The sequence below is a fragment of the Ranitomeya variabilis genome, chromosome 7 (assembly GCF_051348905.1).
Source record: "Ranitomeya variabilis isolate aRanVar5 chromosome 7, aRanVar5.hap1, whole genome shotgun sequence".
Classification (NCBI taxonomy): domain Eukaryota; kingdom Metazoa; phylum Chordata; class Amphibia; order Anura; family Dendrobatidae; genus Ranitomeya; species Ranitomeya variabilis.
Window position 1 is genome coordinate 8,718,753 of NC_135238.1, and position 15,722 is coordinate 8,734,474.

Consider the following 15,722-nt stretch of genomic DNA (forward strand, 5'->3'; position numbering starts at 1 on the left):
GTGCGGCATTATATGGGGCGTATTTTGAATGGAGCATCTTATGGGGCCCATCATGAACTGTATGGAGCATTATATGGGGCTCCTGATTCAATATGAATATCCAAAAAACACTTAACCTACTGATGTCTCAATTAATTTTACTTTTATTGGTATCTATTTTTATTTTTGAAATTTATCAGTAGCTGCTGCATTTCCCACCCTAGGCTTATACTCGAGTCATGAAGTTTTCCCAGTTTTTTGAGGCAAAATTAGGGGTCTCGGCTTATACTCAAGTATATACGGTATTCCGTTTCCCTATTTAAAAACAGTAAAAGAATCAGAAATATTTCATAGTTTAGACTCCTCACTATTCCAAAGATTGGATTTGCCAGGCATATTTCTTACTGTATTTTTTACTCTTTTTTTCCCCCATTATTCTTTCTTCACTCTCTCCTAAGGGTACTGTCACACAGTACCATTTCCATCGCTACGACGGTACGATTCGTGACGTTCTAGCGATATCGTTACGATATCGCAGTGTCTGACACGCAGCAGCGATCAGGGATCCTGCTGAGAATCGTACGTCGTAGCACATCGTTTGGAACTTTCTTTCGTCGCTTGATCACCCGCTGACATCGCTGGATCGTTGTGTGTGACAGCGATCCAGCGATGTGTTCGCTTGTAACCAGGGTAAACATCGGGTAACTAAGCGCAGGGCCGCGCTTAGTAACCCGATGTTTACCGTGGTTACCAGCGTAAAAGTAAAAAAAAAAAAACCGTACATACTCACCATCTGCTGCCTGCTGCCCGTCAGGTCCCTTGCCGTCTGCTTTCCACTCTGACTGTCTGCCGGCCGGAAAGTGAGAGCAGATCACAGCGGTGACGTCGCCGCTGCGCTCTGCTCTCACTGTACGGCCGGATCTCAGTCAGAGCAGGAAGCGGACGGCAAGAGACCTGACGGGCAGCAGATGGTGAGTATGTACGGTTGTTTTTTTTTACTTTTACGCTGGTAACCAGGGTAAACATCGGGTTACTAAGCGCGGCCCTGCGCTTAGTTACCCGATGTTTACCCTGGTTACCCGGGGACTTCGGCATCGCTCCAGCGCCGTGATTGCAACGTGTGGCCGCAGTCTACGACGCTGGAGCGATAATCATACGATCGCTGCGACGTCACGGATCGTGCCGTCGTAGCGATCAAAATGGTACTGTGTGACAGTACCCTAAGACTCAGATCAATCTCCAGTGAGTTCAAGAGTTGATGATATGATGTCCAGACATATTAATACCGTTACTAGAAGAACGAGTGATTTCCAGAAGCGCAATTTTCACAGTTTAACCATCTAACAAAAACTTTATTTTGTTTCCTCCTAAAAAAGATCTAGGTTTCTAATAAACAATTCTTATCATATCAGACATCTCTTCAGAATCGTAACACGCAAACCAAGAACAAGAAGTCAAGTCATACAATACTAGGGAGGAGACCGTTAGGGAAGGGTTGGAAGAAGTGCTATTCTGATACGGTTAACCATTAGGCTACAAAATAAGGTGTTCTAAATTAAGAAAAGACCATTTATGGAAGCAGTTTCATTAATATTCTTGCTATATATAGAGCGGGATTCATCTCAGATTTTATTGTCTCTACTCAGCAGAAGTCATCCTTACACCAAAGTCATCAAGGTAAGTGTTCTCCTCAATAGTTGTAAGACCTGAATGATTGTTACTAGTGATCAGTGAGCATGCTTAGATATTGTGTTATCTGAGCATGCTCGGGTGTTATCCGAGTATCTTGGGTGTGCTCGAGTAATGTGTTCAAGTCCCTGCGGCTGCATGTTTCGCAGCTGTTAGACATCCACAACACGTGCGGGCATTGCCTAAACATGTGAAACATGCAACTGTGGGGACTTGAACATATTACTCAAGAATGCCCAAGATACTTGGATAACACCCGAGCATGATCAAATAACACAATATCCGAGCACGCTCACTCATCACTAATTATTACTTTGAACGTGGCTGTGGCTTGAACATGGTAGCTCTATTACTAAAACTATTGATACCTTCAACCAACAATATGAGCCCCACCAATCCACAAGGTATCACCCTTCCTTTGGATAGGTTTTAATCCTCAAATTTTAGAAATTACTATTTAGTGCAGGCACAACATGCAGCCATCAATGCAATTTTTGTGGCCCGCAACATCTGGTATACATTAGTGTCCATGTCAGAGAGAAGAGTAAGGGTACCGTCACACAGTGGCATTTTCATTGCTATGACGGCACGATTCGTGACGTTCTAGCGATATAGTTACGATCTCGCAGTGTCTGACACGCAGCAGCGATCAGGGACCCCGCTGAGAATCGTACGTCGTAGCAGATCGTTTGAAACTTTCTTTCGTCGCTGGATCTCCCGCTGTCATCGCTGGATCGTTGCGTGTGACAGCGATCTCAGCGATGCGTTCGCTTGTAACCAGGGTAAACATCGGGTTACTAAGCGCAGGGCCGCGCTTAGTAACCCGATGTTAACCGTGGTTACCAGCGTAAAAGTAAAAAAAAACCGTACATACTCACCATCTGATGTCCATCAGGTCCCTTGCCGTCTGCTTCCCGCTCTGACTGTCTGCCGGCCGGAAAGTGAGAGCAGATCACAGCGGTGATGTCGCCGCTGTGATCTGCTTTCACTTTACGGCGGCACTCAGTCAGAGCGGGAAGCAGACGGCAAGGGACCTGACGGACATCAGATGGTGAGTATGTACATTTTTTTTTTTTTACTTTTACGCTGGTAACCACGGTAAACGTCGGGTTACTAAGCGCGGCCCTGCGCTTAGTAACCCGATGTTTACCCTGGTTACCAGCGAACCTCGGCATCGTTGGTCGCTGGAGAGCGGTCTGTGTGACAGCTCCCCAGCGACCATACAACGACTTACCAACGATCACGGCCAGGTTGTATCGCTGGTCGTGATCGTTGGTAAATCGTTATGTGAGACGGTACCCTTACACACTGCTCACAAGCAGGGATTAGTAAGCACGAAACAAGCACTATGGACCCAGGTCCCCTATACATCACGAGAATAGGGTTCCTTGACCTGTTTTGCACTCCAGAAAAGCAAATGTAAAACCGAGGAAGGAATTGTAAAATGCCGCCAACGACTACAATATCCATAGTTTTCAATGGAGAGTTACATGTGTGCAGGGACTTCTCCACTCTCGAAAACTAAATGGTGGAAAAAAATCACCCCACTGTCCATATAAGTGAGGGTCCTGGTAGCGGAACCCGCATCTCTGTGACATTTATAACATACACATTGGCCATAAATCTCTCAAAAGGTAATATCCCTTCAAGCTTCATAGTGACCATCAGACATAGCTCAATATGACAATGTTTCCTGAAGGCTTGAAAAGTCGCTCACTCCTGGTTTAATGCCACAGACGGCTTTGGCCCCAATGATGCAGCCCACATTTTCAAATCCATCTTGACCCTTTTTATGTAGTTAACTTTTTTAACTTTATTCTTTCCACTAATTTTTATAATGTTTTTCTTTTTGACATATTTCGCTTTGCTTTTTTAATAGTAAATTTGTTTTCAAACAATATCGCATTTTAGCTTAAAATAATTTATGCTCATAAGATTCTCATAATTTGTTATGTGAATTCTCCCAATTCCGTCAGTACCTTGTACACGGTCACAAGCTATAAGAAATGTCACTTAGCTCTTCAGGTAGAATGTTGCATTTTCAAAGCCTCTGAGGCACAAGTCCAGCAGAAATCCACAAAAATACAACTATTTTGGATACTATAACTTTCAAGGAATTACTGTAAAGGTGTAGTGAACATTTTGACATAAGTTTTTTCCATAAAATAGTGCAATATAAGGTTTTAAACTAATATTTGGGTACATGCATGATTCATAAGGCAAAAGTGCCACTTAACGTTTGGAGCGTAGATTTTCTTGAATTTATTTTTCGGCACAATGTTATATTTTAAAGCTCTTAAAAGATACCAGAACAGTAACCGCCAAGAAGTGACCCCAGGTTAAAAACTCCTACTTTTAAGGTACTCATCAAGATATAATAATAATTCTGGGAAGCATCAGCATTACATTTTCCCAAGCAGATACCTTTATACCCTCGTTTTTTGAGGAACGAGTCTTTGTTACTTAATGACACAATAAAACCCCTTATTTACCCAATTTTTTTCCTCATCTTTTACTGTGCTCTGCTTGATTTGCAACGAAATCCATAAAAATGGACATATAATATTTCTTTAAACAAAAACAGCAATTCTGTCAATTTTCCTTTTCCTTTCTGGCTTATAACATAATAGTTTTAGAACTTTCGGTACTTTATTGCTGACATGGCCATACAAATTTCTTTTTATGTTTATTTTATGGCATAATAAAAATGGTTTATGGCAATTTTTTTTCTTTTTTAGTATTTTTTTACATTTTAAATAATGTTTACATGTAGATTGCATGTTCACGGGCTTTCATCCCCTGCCATTGTACACGTGAATTGTGAAGTTTAAACCTCTGGTAATTTAGCAGGCGCAGATGGGGTGCCCGGCTATCGGGGAAAACTGAAGTCGGTGAGAACACAGAATTGGTGTATTTGGTGTACAACCACTCTTGTCGTATAGACAAATGTAGATAGGAATTTCTCCGCGCACTCTTCAATTCAACTATACCATTTTTTTATTCAGACATGTAGGTTTCTACTCATTCGGATGTGTTTGAGGAAGGTACGGGAACTGGTTTAAGTAAAACATCCAGGCAGGTTTATTAGGGCTCTATAAACTATGCAACAAGCAAAGGAAATAACTGGCCTTTTAGAGCAGGCAAGAAGTAAACAGTTCAAAAAACAGCACTGTACTGATAGTCTAGGACACTCAGGCTGGATAGCATCCAATATTCCAGCTAAGTCTGGAGACATCATACAGGAGGCCTTCTTACCTCAACTCACTGCAATAATGATCCTTATATCTACCATGCCATGCTCCAGGCAGTCTCACCCATCTCTCGACTGATTCTGGGCTTATCCCACTGAGGACAACCACCTCCATGATACATATCTCCCATCAATGATGTGTCTGGTGGCCATCATATAAGGCTCAGGGTAGTGAGCAACATATTTTATGTTTTGACTCTATCCAGGGTCTTTATCATAAAGCTGCTGTATGTCAGGTGAAAGGACATTATTTAGGCACGGCAGTGCCCTGCTTCACCTACCATACAGCGACTTTGTGATAAAGACCCAGGATAGGGTCGAAAAATACCATATGTCGCTCACTTTCCTGCACCCACATACATGTCTGCCTATTGCCTACATGTTGAAATTACAAGTTTGTATTACTGAAATAAGAGTGTGATGTGAAATTTCTATCTATGTATACGAGAGGTTCACACCACCTTCCGCTAACACCTCACTACCTCTGGAGTGTGCAATTCTCCTTACCTAGACAGAGATAAATCACGGCTATGTAGTGAATAAAGGCAAAGCGGCTGCCTCTCTTGGACCCAGCAGTCTTGTGATCGCTAGACCCAGACAGTTCTTCCAGTGACACAAAGCAGTTTTTTCCTAAAATTATTAGACATTTATGTATTAGAATTGAGTGCAAAAAATATTTGCAGGACGCTGTTTTAGCAGCCATGTTACTAATCTGCGGACGCCAAACCATAGCACTGCAAACCGTGACCTGTTGGCATCCCTCATTGCAATATCATGCATCCCACTAACCACAACAATGGCATCACACCAGGCCTATCAATCAGAAGAGATGCTGAGGATGCATGAAGGAAGAGGCTTACAGGGCTCTGGTCCACCAGCCATGGACTACTGGCATGGCCATTGAAACAGTGTCCTGCAAATCAATTACTTTAATGGCACAGTCAGACAGCCATATAAAGCAGACAGAGATCAGAACGCATTGTATGGACTGGGCGCCGGCTCTCCTGAACACAGCATAAATGCTTCAGTCATTACTATGCTCGGGTCGGGAGAACCACAGGTCAATCTGAGCATTGTGTTCCAATCCCCACCTGCTTTATATAACCGTCTGACTGTGCCCTAACTCGAATACATATATATATGCACACATATATATATACAGTACATACACTCTCATACACACACGATATATACAAGGAATATGTGTCTGTAGGGAAAAAAGTCCAAAATGAAGACAGATATGGGAAAAATAAAACTAACAAACTTTTCCAAGGTATCTCTGTAAACTAACACAATATATAGATAAACACACACACACAACACTATATATACACACACTTTCTCCTCTTCACCCAGACTAAAACCAAAAAAGCTAACGAGTTGCGTAAAAAGGAAAAAATGCCAAATATTCGCAACAAAAAGGCACAATTTACAGTATGTCTCTAAGTGCAAAAAGAATAGAGACTTTGAACAGACAAATTACTTGTGAACCTCCGGGGATGTTCCTATGTGAATACACTGCAGATCACAGTAGCTGCATAATGGATGACACTGCCAAATCTCAGCTACATACTGCTCAAGAATATGTAGCCAATGTGACCTTCTCCGTCAATTTTATTTTGGTAGCATGTCAATTTATGCTGCAAATTTTCATGGTAGATTCCATCCTTTATAATCAGGGCTATGGAGTCTGTAAGCCAAACCTCCGACTCCTCAATTTCTCTGACTCTATAACTCCGACTCCACAGCACTGCCCTGTATATTATATATACAGGGGTGGGATGGCTCCTACCATTAGTGATAGGCCCGATCCCTATATACCGCTTCCACAGCCGTGGTCATTACTGATCATGGACCTAAAGTGCAGCAGATTCATCCCAACTAAAAGCCGAGATCCGATCAGGAACAGAACAGACATTCATAGGATATTTCAGAACTTTCACAAATTCTTCTGAAAACATTTACAGCGAATCCTGCATTGTACTACTGCACCCAATGTGTTATATATGATAGAAGTCAGAGTCACTCCATTTTACACCGACTCCACAGCCCTGTTTACAATGCAACAAAGACATCCAATTATTGTGTAAATTACATCTTTTCAACAGCTGTCGGTCAAAAAAGTTCTTAAATTCTTAGCACGATCCTCATGCATTGACCACCACAGCTATTTTTTAATTGTCCTTGTGATACATATGCATGGATATTTTATAATGTCTGATGATGTAAATGCTTTTATGCCCAAAAATGAGAAAAGTCTTCTTGGAGTGATACCTTTATTGGCTAACCAGAAGATTTATGTTTGCAGCTTTCAGAGCACAGAGGCTCCTTTTTCAAGCAGGTTTACAAAGGAGGAGAAGGAGCCTCTGTGCTCTGAAAGCTGCAAACATAAATCTTCTGGTTAGCCAATAAAGGTTTCACTCCAAGAAGACTTTTGTAATATTTGGGCATAAATAAGTATTTACATCGATTTGTCTGGATAACACGGTACCACAATATATTTTGAACATCATATTATGTCTGATAAAACCTACATCTTCTTTTTTTACTTTTTCTTTCTAGGACATTTTCAGCAATGGACCACAAGCTGTGTGTTTTGTTCTGGTTTCTGCTTCTTCAGAATCTTGCACCTTCTATGTGCTCTCCTATCCTTACACATGGGTGCAGACCTGGCACAATGAAAGAATGCAAAGATACTAAATTTGTTCCAGGCCACACTTTGTTAGGAGACGGCATAGATATAGTCACCTTGAAGACAACCGGAAATTTTCTTTTTGATCTACAGGAAGTTGAAAATAAATGCACAGTTTGTGAGAACCCTCATAAAAATTTCATCTTGCAGAAACTACCCAAGGCTGTGGTGGACTGGAGACCAGAAACTTCATGCTCCAGAAATATACAAAGCTCTGTGTCTCAGTCTAAAGTGTCAGTAGCTAATGAAGCCACATCTGTAGTGCAGAATGACTGGAAAGTTGGTCTGAATGTGAAGGTTCAGGTGTCGGCAAGCACGGCTCTGGGAGGCTCTCAAAGCAAAATGGCCAAATTTGCAGAAAGTAGAAGTCTCGTTGACAAGTACAACTTTCTGAGCCACAAGCTACAATGTTCCTTTTACAGGTATTAATGTATCCTGCATTGGGGGTACAATTCAGTAGCTATGAATTTTTATATATTTGCTAGAAATATTATACACATAAGGTTTAACATTTTTTGTTTTCATTTCAGTTTTAGTTTGGGATCAAATGCCTCATTTACACCTCATTTTCAAAAATCTTTGGACGAACTTCCAGATTTCTATAATGCAAGCAATAAAGGCGAATACAGACGTCTGATAGCCAAGTTTGGCACACACTATATCACACATGTAAAAGTTGGAGGTCTGGCCCAAGAGGTCACTGCAGTGAAAACATGTCAAGTGGCAATGAATGGGTTAAAGATAGATGAAGTCAAGGATTGCCTTAGCATTGAAGCGGAGATTGAGGCATCCAAAATGGGCAAATCAGCAAGTATCGATTCCAAAGTTGAACATTGCAAAAACAAACTAGCAAAATTGGGACTTGGAAGTAATTTTCACCAAAAATTCAAAGAACATTCAGAGGAGGTGAGTTGTTGGGATTTTTTTCCCCTCATAGGGATACTAATCACTGTGAATTTATATATATATATATATATATATATATATATATATATATATATATATATATATATATATTCTGCTGGTGTTGGTGTTGGAATATTGCCTCAATCATAAGAGTTCAACTGAAAATTTTAGTAAATTGAATCTTTAGAAATCTTATGATAAGGTGGAAAGAGGTTATTTTTGCCCTTTGGTCCAATGGAATCGATGTTAAATATTAGAGCTTTAATATTTTGCAAAGTAAATAACTTCTATGGCTGATTTCATGTTGAATTTTCTGCTGTTTCGGGAGCACATACATATAGACTGACATTACAAAATTAACTAGAGAATTAGTTTTTTCCCCCTAATGATATGTACAATATGTGACCCCAGAAGAAGGCTAGCTGCCGAACTATGTGTCTGGTCTTAAGGTACCTTCACACTAAACGATATCGCTAGCGATCCGTGACGTTGCAGCATCCTGGCTAGCGATATCGTTGAGTGTGACAGGCAGCAGCGATCAGGATCCTGCTGTGATGTCGCTGGTCGTTGAAGAAAGTTCAGAACTTTATTTGGTCGTCAGATCGCCGTGTATCGTCGTGTTTGACACCAAAAGCAACGATGCCAGCGATGTTTTACACTGGTAACCAGGGTAAACATCGGGTTGCTAAGCGCAGGGCCGCGCTTAGTAACCCGATGTTTACCCTGGTTACCAGTGTAAAATGTAAAAAAAACAAACAGTACATACTCACCTTCGCGTCCCCCAGCGTCCGCTTCCTGACACTGACTGAGCGCCGTAAAGTGAAAGCACAGCACAGCGGTGACGTCACCGCTCTGCTGTTAGGGCCGGCACTCAGTCAGTGCAGGAAGCGGACGCTGGGGGACGCGAAGGTATGTACTGTTTGTTTTTTTTACATTTTACACTGGTAACCAGGGTAAACATCGGGTTACTATGCGCGGCCCTGCACTTAGCAACCCGATGTTTACCCTGGTTACCAGGGGACCTCGGCATCGTTGGTCGCTGGAGAGCGGTCTGTGTGACAGCTCTCCAGCGACCAAACAGCGACGCTGCAGCGATCGGCATCGTTGTCTGTATCGCTGCAGCGTCGCTTAATGTGAAGGTACCTTTATGGTGTGTGCTATATCCTACACTACAGGTATTGCTGCATGTGTAATACATTTTGTGCATTGTTGCCAAAGTGGAATGGGTCTAGAGTTGTACATTAGGTGTGGGTTTGTTTTAGTTGCAAGCAATGCTTGACCCTGCAGGGCCTTTGGTTGATAACTATAGGAATTCAATCTCTTAGTCATATATATATCGCCACCACATATGTCTACTTTTCCTATTCCCACCTAGGATTCAATAATGACTTTGAGCTCCATGTTTTGAGGTTCTTAGCACTTTGGCTCACCTTATGATTTCCATTCCAAACTTTTTAATGTGCTTTGTCGATGTATGTGTAGTGTTTTTGACATTTCATAAAAATGTATGTTTGTTCCTGCTGATTATTATATAGTAAATAGAAAGCCAGCTCCCCTAGTACTTGAAGTCCAGCTTGCACGGAACCAGGTGGATCCACATCAGATAATATGCTCAAGGAAAAAACGTTCCAGCATCTGGTAAAATAGTTCTTTCTTTATTTAAAGTCCATTACAAATTTACAAAAATTACAAAGGTTACATAGACATAGCAAGGGAGAAAGACGCGTTTCGAACGCTCACTTGCATTCTTCATCACAGCTTAATAAAGAAAGAACTATTTTACCAGACGTTGGAACAACTTTTTTTTCCTTGGACCTGTTGATTCTACTGTACATTTTTTTTCATTATATGAGGATATGTACAAAGAGTACTTTTCTAGGAACATGCACTATATGGACAAACGTATTTCAACACCTACATGAGCTGCTGCAATGCCCCTCATTCTAAATTAATAGGCATTGGTAAGAAGTATAGATCAGCGAACCTGAACTTAAAAGATTGAGATTTAAAACACAGCCAGTCAAAGTCCAGTGGTAAACGTCGAACACGGACTTCTCCAGGAAGTCCGTTGCAATGTTCGGAGTTCCAGGGGAAGTTATGGTTCATGTTCTGGTAAGGTTATGTTACCAGAACCAAACTTTAGAGTAAAGTTTGGGTAGGGAACCAGAACCCAAAATTCAATGGCTTGGCTCATCCGTAGGTAGATTATTTCCCTTTTCAACTACGGTATAAAAGTGTCCACTCTTCTTGGAAGAATTTTTTATCCAAACATCCAGATGAACATTTGTGAGGTCAGAAATTGATGTTGGAACAGAGAGCTATGCTCAAAATCTCTGTCCTAGTTCATCCTAAAGCTTTATCAACCCTACAAAGTATTTAGGCAGCAAACCTATATAGTAAGATTGAGCTTAAGCGTTTAAGAAATAACTGCCTACATCAAGCATAACATCAAATATCCATTATTAGTTACAAATCTAGAATATACTTAATAAAAACATTTAAAACAGTGATGACTATACATCTAAAAGAATCCAAGAAAGATGTAACAAAATGTAAAAGCATCTAGGGTAGGTGATAGGTACATAAACTCAATCATAATGCAACCACACAAACATATGAGTAATATTAAACCAAAGATGCATTGATGAATTAATGTAGTTCAAGTAACCTACATTTTTGGACAAAATGATCCAACTGCAAATTGTATTAGGACGTAATATCATCAGGCACAACTTGATGGACACGTGTCATCCACTAATGGTAATGTCAAATAGATATAATAGAGTGTGGTGACTAAATTTCAGAAGCACAGGTGACAGATCAGTATGCCACCCTCGGGTAGTGACTGATACGAAAGAGGTAGTAGTAATTGTGCACAGACTGAATACCATACGCTATTATATATGCTTTATCAGGTAACTTATATACGCAGCTGCCCAGCCATAAAGCGTCCAGAGGGGGCATAGTTTTTGAGTGGATGTAATACCAGAGGAGGTTTGCACTCTGCTGTTATGGAGTCAGCAGAGTGTCGGTGACTTTTATGTCCTCTGCTCCTCAGAACTCTGTTGCATAGTCTTCACTTTGTGGCTGACTTGCTGCAGTTCCTTCAATTTTTTAGTGAGAATGTTGTAATGTATATTCACTAAAAAGAGTTTCAAGAAAGGCATCCAGTCCCTTCGTGAAAATATATTACAGGATATGGGTACTGATCCTGTGATGAGATGTTGATCCAGGGATCTCGTCAGATCGCTGTATGTGGAGTCAGGAAGGAATTTTCCCCATAATATGGGGCAATTAACATCTACCTCATGAAGAGTTTTTGCCTTTCTCTGAATCAACATGTTAAAGTTTAGGTTGAACTCTATGTACTTCTGTCTACCTCTAACCCTAAAAACGATGAAAGCATGCATAGGTGATGGTGTAATATTTAGGAGATGATGATAAATGTTATGAACTGACTAGTTGCACCGGTCGCTCCTATTACAGAACCAACCTAGAATTCAGTGAGCTTTTCAGAAAGAGCCTGTTATAAAGGGCAGATTGCATGGCAAGGGGATGGGTATTATACGCCGGAGGGCAATGGCGCTGGATGTTATACATCTGTATCACTGGGAATCAACAAAAAACCTAAATTCAATGATTAATAGATGTCTATATATAATCATGTTAGTCGTAATTTATCGAACACCCTTACATCATGAATTACACCAACTGCCTGTAGACTTTAAGGTATGAAAGACATTGTGTGATGATCTTATTATAAAACTTTCATTTACATTTACAGGTGATCGGAGGAAACGCAAGTTTTGATCTCCTCTCAAATAAAAAAAACACTGATGATGTCTATAAGAGATGGATAGAAAGTCTGAAGACTAACCCTGGCCTGGTCTCCTATTCCTTAGATTCCATACATAATTTGGTGAAAAACAAGGGTCCTAAAAAAGAGAGCCTCAGACTGGCCATAAGTGATTATATCAATGAAATGGCTCTAACACAGAAGTGTTCATGCCCTGGTCGCCATCAAGGGAAGGACTGTTCCTGTACATGTCCAGCATCTAAGTACACCAGTTCTAACTGTTGCCCAACTCATAAAGGAGCAGCGAAGCTTCATGTCACCATCATATCTGCCACTGGCCTGAAAGGCGACTTTTGGTCAGAAACAGATGCCTATGTGAAATTTAAATTTGATGGTAATGACATAAGAACCCCAACGATCATGAATAAGAATAATCCAACATGGAATATTAATTTTAATTTGGGAGTTGTAAGGCTCGGGGAAGATAAAATGTATACAGTAGAGGTTTGGGATGAGGACAACAGATCTGATGATTTTCTGGGAAGATGTGAGAAAGTTCTGAATTCTGGTGAAAATTCTGACACTTGTTACCTAAAGCGTGGTAGTGTTTCATACTCTGTAAAGGTTACTTGTGTCAGTCATCTCGATGGGTCGCTTTGCCAGGACTATATCTCAGTGCCAAGTGCTTAGAGAAGAGTTCGATGTTCCCCATAGATTTAGTGCTTATGTCCAGAGCTATAGTCCGCACTTACGGTATATAAATCTCTTGCTTTATATCCGTTATTTTTCCATAACTATTTCCATTTCTCTGAGATGTTTGGTTTCATAATTTTAATGATATGTTCACTTGTCCGCTAGACATGGATCCAGCAACAATTCCTTGACAAAAAGTTGTGCAGACATTTTTTTAAATACCCATCCATTTTCCTTTCATTTGAAAATGATCCTTTTTTGCTTACTGGATCAGTTTGAAATGGAGCAAAACAGATGGCTATTTAACAGATCGGTTTTCCATAGACACTAGTGTTAAAAAAGGATCCAATTGAAAGCAAGGTTTTTTTCCCAACTTCTATTGTGAATGGATTGTGGCTGGATCCAGTCTAATAGATTATTATTGGACATGGGAACACAGCCTAAGCACTGGGGCCATATTTATTGTCACCAAAAATATATGGTGAGGATTAACAAATGCAAAATGGTACCATATAATATGTATCAATATATGACCTCTAGAATATGGCACGCAGATAAGGTGGAGGATACATGGGTTTCCTACCAGTAGACATGGGATTCCTCCCAGTAGACATGGCTTTCCTCCCAGTAAACATGGCTTTCCTCCCAGTAGACATGAGTTTCCACCCAGTTGTACAATCCATTTGTATACACCTTGGGTGATAACGTCTAGATAATCATCTGGTAGGCCTAGTTTCAAGCACAATTTAGGAGATCAAATCAAATGAGTCAAAAATCTGTGTTTGTGACAAAAAAAGTGTACATTTCTTAATATGTATTTAGACTCTCTTTGCGGCTCGCTAAACGGTATTGAAAAGAGCCTTGTAAAGGGGGTGTGGCTTAGAGAAAAAAAGGCAGGGCTTAAATGCGCTAACCTTGCAAAAAATTGGTTTTAAGACAATTAACAGTGGTAGAAAAAGAGTCTGTGTGCGCCATTATGATAAATGTCACTATAGAAATAATTAGAGAAACAAGAACGCTCCCACTATTGCTGGTAAAATGATAAAACAGGCTAAATGTTTATACTAAGTGCTCACCTTGAGAGATGTGTAATAAAGCAGAGCAATAATAAGACTGCAGACATCTCCTTGCCGAATCACATAGGGGTGTGTGATGCATATTGAAAGCAGTGGAAAAAAATGAGTTTTATTCGGCGCTGTCTCTTTTACAATAAAATCTTAATTCCAATAAAACCATTTATTTACCGGCCAAAAATAAAACCAGACATATAACCAGTGGTAATTATAAAAGTGTGCATGAGAACAAACATGATTTTGATCCCATACCAGGACCTTCATCAGGTCCTAGATACCTTCTGGACGGAAATAATAACTATTGGAAATAAGACATTAAACATGAGAGAGTGCCGAAAAGAAAAATCTATTTTATTCACTGTTTCCAATTATGATAACTTTGTTGCATCTTATGACTACTTGTCCTTTTTTAGTTTAAAGATGATGTCTAAACTTTTGAAATGGGTAAAATTGCGAAGTGCTTGTAAAAACTAGCAACTTTGCAATTTACCTCCTATTAAAAAGCCTCTTCAGTCTCAAGAATGGAAAGAACATGGTCAACACCACTAGGAAAATAAAACACAGCCTTTCCTTGACAATCTGGATTCTTAAAAGAAAAGATGGTAAATGCACAAACCTGGCCGCTTTTCATTTTCCTCCCTTGCGTCTTCCCCCATTTCGTTGCAGCTTGCTGGACGATATTCTGCTTGAATTTTTGATTCTGCCGTCTCATTATAAGCACAATAAAGAGCATTACAAAATCATCACTTGTGTCATTTTCATAGATTCTGGCTATGATGTTGTACAGTTTTGTTCCATGGATCATGTGAATATATGATCATCACACATACAAACAATGTAATGACATGTAGAATTTGCTGGTTACACAGAAGTTACACATATTTTCGCTATTACAATATCAGGAGTGGGTAAATGGATTGGCCCCATTATTTATTAAAGGGGTGTGCCAAGATTTTCTCATATATGCCCATGAGTAGAGAATGATGTAAAATAAAGATATCATAATAAACATAACAATATATACATTTATCTGCACTATCTGTGGTCCCTGGCTCTGAATGCCTTCATGTTACAGCTACGGGGCACTAAAATGGTAAAAAAAGACTTGTTTCTTTACTTTAGATCGTTTCCCTTTTCCCGAAAAAGCTTTTTAGAATAACAGAATCTTCATTGAACCCCTATTTGATGTATATATCTATCAGAGGTCGCTTAGCCCTCCATTTTACAGTCAGGCTCCTGCTCTAACTTCTTTGACTGGCATTCTCGCCCATTTGAGAAGCTTAACCCCTCATAGGTCACTGTGAAGAGTGACGGTAGCAAATGAGGAGTTAGAGAGAGGGATCGATCCATCTGTCAGCCCATTGGCAACCCCACAATATGATCGCGGGTGCCAATGAGTTGCTATGGAAACTGGGGGACTGACAAAGGCCTCCAAGTCTGCCATAGACCACATCCACTTAGATCCCATCGACACCGGATGCTACAGTCAGTGGTTAGACAGGTGGCCTATCAGTTTAGTGAAGAGCACAGCGATGCTAATGCAATGCTGTCTGTTCCTGTCCTTAACCAGTTCATGACTGGGCCATTTATCTCCCTTACTGACCAGGGACACTTTTAGGTTTTATTGTAGATGCGCTTTTCATA

General features: G+C 40.4%; 1 protein-coding gene across 1 annotated transcript; it reads left to right on the top strand.

The window, feature by feature from the left end:
• The first annotated feature begins 1,633 nt into the window (after nucleotides 1–1,633).
• Nucleotides 1,634–14,814, top strand: LOC143785149 (perforin-1-like). Its single transcript, XM_077273837.1, has 4 exons — nucleotides 1,634–1,656; nucleotides 7,481–8,032; nucleotides 8,141–8,516; nucleotides 12,301–14,814. The coding sequence occupies exons 2-4, from the start codon at nucleotides 7,494–7,496 to the stop codon at nucleotides 13,000–13,002; spliced, it is 1,617 nt and encodes a 538-aa protein (XP_077129952.1). The 5' UTR covers nucleotides 1,634–1,656; nucleotides 7,481–7,493; the 3' UTR covers nucleotides 13,003–14,814.
• Nucleotides 14,815–15,722: the final 908 nt, after the last annotated feature.

What these genes read in the sequence shown, in the direction of transcription:
- LOC143785149 (XM_077273837.1), top strand. Translation starts at nt 7,494, where the DNA reads ATGGACCACAAGCTGTGTGTTTTGTTCTGGTTTCTGCTTCTTCAGAAT. An exon ending in CTACAATGTTCCTTTTACAG is followed by an intron (nt 8,033 to 8,140) that starts GTATTAATGTAT and finishes TTTTCATTTCAG; the next exon opens with TTTTAGTTTGGGATCAAATG. An exon ending in TCAAAGAACATTCAGAGGAG is followed by an intron (nt 8,517 to 12,300) that starts GTGAGTTGTTGG and finishes TTACATTTACAG; the next exon opens with GTGATCGGAGGAAACGCAAG.